The sequence below is a fragment of the Sceloporus undulatus genome, chromosome 3 (genome assembly GCF_019175285.1).
Source record: "Sceloporus undulatus isolate JIND9_A2432 ecotype Alabama chromosome 3, SceUnd_v1.1, whole genome shotgun sequence".
Taxonomy (NCBI): Eukaryota; Metazoa; Chordata; class Lepidosauria; order Squamata; family Phrynosomatidae; genus Sceloporus; species Sceloporus undulatus.
The window spans coordinates 398,054-403,526 of NC_056524.1; the positions used below are offsets into that span (position 1 = coordinate 398,054).

Here is a 5,473-nt window from a genome sequence, read left to right on the forward strand (position 1 = left end):
ATCATCATCATCATCATCATCATCATCATCATCATCATCATCATCATCATTTATTTATGGTGTCAAAGGTGCTCAAGATGCCTTTGCAAGAGAACACAGTTAGAGATGAGCCAACCTTGTGATGCAGCGGCCGAAAAGGCCAAGGTCTGCAGATCTCTTGCCCTTTGGCCAGACTCCAGCTGGACTCCTGTGTCCAGTTTGGGCGCCACAGTTCAAGGGGGATACGGAGATGTCCAGAGAAGGACAACTCAGGTGACCAAAGGTCTGGCACAAGCCTTGGGAGGAAGGATTTCGGGAGAGGGGGCTGTTGAGGCTTTGGAAGACGGAAAGATAACATGCTGGTTGTTGTTTTTGTGTGCTTTTAATTCCTTTCTGACTGATGGCGACCCTATAAAGGGGTTTTCTTGGCAAGATTTGTCCAGATATTCTGGAGGGATGGAGCCAGCTGCTTTTCTGCTGCACCAGAGACTAGAACTGGCGTGAAGATGGGCTCCACTTGCAAGAAAAAAGGTTCCTCTTCCCAAACCTTAGGAAGAACAGCTTGACTGTGAGAGTTGTTGGCATGAAAAGCCACTGCCCCAGAGGATGATGGGCTCTCCAGGGGTCTTTGGGCAGAGGCTGGGTGGGCTTCTTGCATGGCAGAATGGGGCCAGACCAGGACCTTGTGATGGAGTCTTGTCCTTCCTGTCAGTCATCTTGACAGACAGCTCCCCTCTTGATGGAAAGGCCAGGGCCAGTGGGCCAGGGGCCTCCCTTGACCGCTCCATCCTCCCTGAGGCCTAGGTTTCTCTGCTTGACCATTGGCTCCCCAGAGGGAAGAGGAACCCCCAAATCTCCCCCAAAAGGGGCTCAGGGCTCCTTGTCTGCTTTCTTCTAGTAGGGTTTTAATCCTCTTTTTTGTTTACAACCCTTTGCTTTTGATGGAAAGTCCTCCTTAAAAGCCATTTAAATACATGAACCATCTCCACTGAAGCGGTCAGTTGGCTCTAAGGCATGACTGGCATTTAATCCAGACATTTCCTCCCTCCAGTCCCTCTGCCTTGGTCCAGGCCTCGGAGGTAGAGAGGAACTGCTGGACCTCTGACCCTTTCCCTCCACCACTCCCTTCTCCTTCTTCTGTGTCATGTCCTTTTAGATTGTAAACCCGAAGGCAGGGATCCGTCTAACTAAAAAGATTGTATGTACAGCGCTGTGTAAATTTACAGCGCTTCATAAATCGAGGTTAATAAATAATAATAAATCTCTGCTGGTAGAAACCTAGCATCTCAAGGAGACCTTTCCTCACCCCATCTTTGGCCTGCCGTCATGATTCCTTGGAGAGAGAGGATGCTGGGAGCTGCAGTCCAACCGCATCTGGGTGGATGTGCATGACCCAGCCCTTAACTGGGAGCAGCAGAGATTTCCCCCATTAAACCAAAGCCTCTTAACTGGGGAACAGGAGTGAAGGCAGGGATTGCTGGATGAAGAAGAAAGTGACCGGTCCACCTTTGCTTCCCCATTAGAACTGGGCCATCCTCAGCTCAGGTATGGGATTTATAGTTTGTTGATGCTAGCTGCCCTTGAGTTGACCTCGACTCATGGCAACCCTATGGATGAGGCCCCTCCAAGCCTTGCTGTCCTCCACTGTCCTCCACTTCCCTGCTTAAGTCTTGTAGATCCTGGCTGAGTCCCTCCATCTGGCAGTCAGTCTCCCTCTCTTTCCACTGCCTTCTACTTTTCCCAGCATTACTATGGTCTTCTCCAAGGAGCCCTGCCTTCTCCTGATGGGTTCAGCTTGGTCCTCTTGGCTTCTTCCAAGGAGAGTCCTGGCTTGATCTGCTCCAGGACCCCTTGCTTTCTCCCTTTGGCCATCCATGGGATCCTCAGCCCTCTCCTCCAGCCCCAGATCATCTCAAAGGTGGAATTCATGCTCTTCTTCTCTTCTTTCTTATCTGTCCAGCATGTCTTTACTCTTTAGGATCTTCTCTTGCTCTTCATGGCTGTCCTCCCCATTCCTAGTCTTCTTCTCCTTATCTCTTGGCTGAAGTCTCTCCATCCTGGGCAATGTTTGATCCCAGCTGCAGGAAGCCTTGATCTATTTCCCTTTCCTCGCTGTCTAATTTGAATCCATGCAGGTCCTCCATCATTGTTCTTCATGGCCAAGAGCAGGCCTGCCTTTGGGCACTCCTCCTTGGCCTTCCCTGAGAACTGGGCCAAGTCCATGGTCTTTCCCACTAGCATTGTATGATGGGGCTGTATCTCAGACTGTTGCTATTCCTTCCTCCTGGTTTCACTCCTCCTCCTCCTCCTTCTGTGTCCAAACATGCTTTCCTTACAATATTGTCTGCATACAAGTTGAACAAGAAGGGTGATAAACATGGGTCCTTTCCCAATTGGGAACCATTCTGTTTCTCCTTCTTCTGTCCTGAGTTCAGATCCCTCCTCAGGACTCTCAGATGTCTTGGCAATCCCAGGTCTCTGAGAGCATGCCAGTTTTGAAAATATTGTACAAAGTGTACTGTATTCTTGTTTAGATGGTTATGTAAAGCATCGTGGGAAATGTACGGTGCAATAATAATAATAATAATAAATAATAATAATAATGTCTGTTGATTCGTAATGGGGGTGGATGGGAAGGATGGTCAAAGATCTATCAGTTTTGTTTTCTTGGTTATGTAAAGTGCCGTAGAAAATGTACGGAGCTATATAAATAATAATAAGAAGAATAAGTGTACACTTTGTAAGCCGCTTAGGGAGTGCTTAGGTGCACTGATAAGCAGGATAGAAATGTCCTTGCTATTGCTATCGTGATGTCTATTGATCCCGAATGGGACGCCAAAGATGACCTCTCAGCTTCCTCTTCTCAGGACTGGTGCACAGAACCCTTTGACTTTTCCCAATATACTCCTCATTGCAGCATTGCTGAAAGTGCTTGATGTACATTATTTCACTTATTCTTCCCAACAACCCTGTAAGGTAGGCTGTTGCATGATCATCTCCATCCAGGGTAGTGAAGATGGGAAGAGGATGGTCTTCCAAATCAGTTGCAAAGAAACACACTCAAAAGGTTCTTGGTTGGGATGAATGTGCCACTTGGCCAAAATATCTGGGGCCCCTCTTCCTTCTCAGTGCAATGCCAGAGGCTCCCCTCTCCAACTTTGTTTCTCCTCTCTCTCTCTCTGTTTTTAACTCCCCCCCTCCCCCCCCAGTCCCCTACAAGTTCTTCTCGGATCCCTCCACCATCAACGAGAAAAGGAAGCAGCGCAGGATCCGGACCACCTTCACCAGTTCTCAGCTGAAGGAGCTGGAGAGGGTCTTCGCAGAGACTCACTACCCGGATATCTACACCAGAGAGGAGCTGGCCCTCAAGATAGACCTCACCGAAGCCAGGGTCCAGGTGAGCAGCGGCGGCAGGGAGCAGGGCTGTGGCTCTCTGCTGGTGATGGGCCTCTTGGGTGCACATCTGAGTGTGCCTCTTGGGTATGCATCTGAGTGTGCCTCTTGGGTGCGCATCTGAGTGTGCCTCTTGGGTGTGCATCTGAGTGTGCCTCTTGGGTGCGCATCTGAGTGTGCCTCTTGGGTATGCATCTGAGTGTGCCTCTTGGGTGTGCATCTGAGTGTGCCTCTTGGTTGTGCATCTGAGTGTGCCTCTTGGGTGTGCATCTGAGTGTGCCTCTTGGGTGTGCATCCGAGTGTGCCTCTTGGGTGCGCATCTGAGTGTGCCTCTTGGGTATGCATTGGAGTGTGCCTCTTGGGTGTGCATCTGAGTGTGCCTCTTGGGTGTGCATCTAGTCGTGTGTCTGACTGTGAGAGAGGACCCCATGCCCCCCAACCCCCTCACTTCTCCTAGGACCATCATTCTTGGAACCTCCTCCCCAAACACCTGTGGATTATTACTTCCCCAGATGGTTTTAAATCCAAACTATAGACATTTCTTATTTCCCAAAGCATTCTGGACTGTGGTTTAATATTCTTTGATAAATTGGACTAATGATGCATTATCGTTTTTATGGTTGTATAGCTCTACACTTGTCCCTCCATATTTGCGAGGGTTAGGGGCACAAGACCCCTGTGAATATGAAGATTTACCGGAGAGGACACCTCTCTAGGAATAATCTCTAGGTCCTCCAGGGCAACTCTGTGGCCAACGTCCGGCAGACACTGACCACAGAAGAGCTGCACTACAAATGCCTGGCAGAGTCTTCTCTCTCTCTAGGAATCTCTAGGTCCTTCAGGGCAATGTTTAGTTAAAGTTAACCATAGAGTTGCACTGGAGGACCTAGATATTCCTAGAGAGAACCTGTGAATCTGTGAACAGTCAAATCTGTGAATAATCAAATCCGCAGATATGGAGGGATAATTGTCTAATTACTGTATATTATTTTATTTTCCATGACTTTTAGAATTATATGCCATTGGCAGCTTATATCTTGCTTTGATGATTTCCATGAAGTGCCACGCAAATTTATGATGCTGTGTAAATAAGCACTCATCATCATCATCATCATCAATCATTATCATTATGATAATCGAAGACTTGGAAGGGTCTTCAAAAGGCATCCAACCCACTACCAGAGTAAAAATCCACCTCAAAAGTTTTCCCAAAAGATAGACCCCAAACTTTTAGGGGTAGCCGTGTTGGCCATATAGTAAATCCAATAACACCCAAACAATGACACCTTTATTGGATTGAATCTCCAAGTCCTCCGGTAAAACTCTATGGTCAACATCTGCCAGAAATTGATCATAAATGCACCCTTGCAATTGAAGGTGACCAGCCTCTTCCCTTTCTTTCTCCTGTTTGCCTGATGAAGACGCAGCCTGTGTAATTGTGCATTTTGGTTGGCCCAATAAAGGTATCATCATTTGGATGTTACTGGACCCTAAACTTTGGTCCTCCAGATGTTTTTGACGTCATCTCCCAGAATCCTTAACTATTGTCCAGGCCAGCTGGGGTTTCTGGGAGCTGAAGTCCAAAAGATCTGCAGGACCAAATGAAGGAGAGAAGGCCACCTTCCGAGAGCGAGTCCTCTCCATTTCCAAATAGGTCTCTCTTTCCGGAGGTTAAATTCTCGCAGTCGACAAGAAGGAGAAAAACATCAGCCCCCCAAATTTCTGAAGTTAACGTTCAAAGCACCTCCTCAGAAGGAGGCCTTGGCAAATGTCTGTCGGCCGAAGCTGTTGGGCTTTCTAGCTTTCTTTCTTTATAACAAAATATTAAAAATCCTGAACTCCGAGTTGCTTTTGATTTAACCAGATTTGAGTTCTGCAGATCCGTATTTCCCAGGCTGAAATCCACTGCTGTGTTGGTTAATTTACTTTTAGATTCCTCGTTAGACTTTGGAGAATATTTATCTCAGATGTTGTTTCCTCCTTACATATGAAACCCAACCAGATTTCTCAACAGGTTCCTTTCATACTGGAGCAAGTAATCCTGGTCCCAGTTTGGTACTGGACACAATGGGCAGGAGCTGTGATCGTTCCATTAATGCTT

At 47.5% G+C, this 5,473-nt stretch overlaps 1 protein-coding gene across 1 annotated transcript in view; it reads left to right on the forward strand.

Moving 5' to 3' along the window:
- PHOX2A (paired like homeobox 2A) overlaps positions 1-5,473 on the forward strand; it is a 24,261-nt gene that overhangs the window by 6,121 nt on the left and 12,667 nt on the right. Inside the window, exon 3 of the mRNA XM_042459945.1 lies at positions 3,189-3,376. Within this exon, the coding sequence (XP_042315879.1) occupies positions 3,189-3,376 (188 nt within the window). The remainder of the gene's footprint in view (positions 1-3,188; positions 3,377-5,473) is intronic.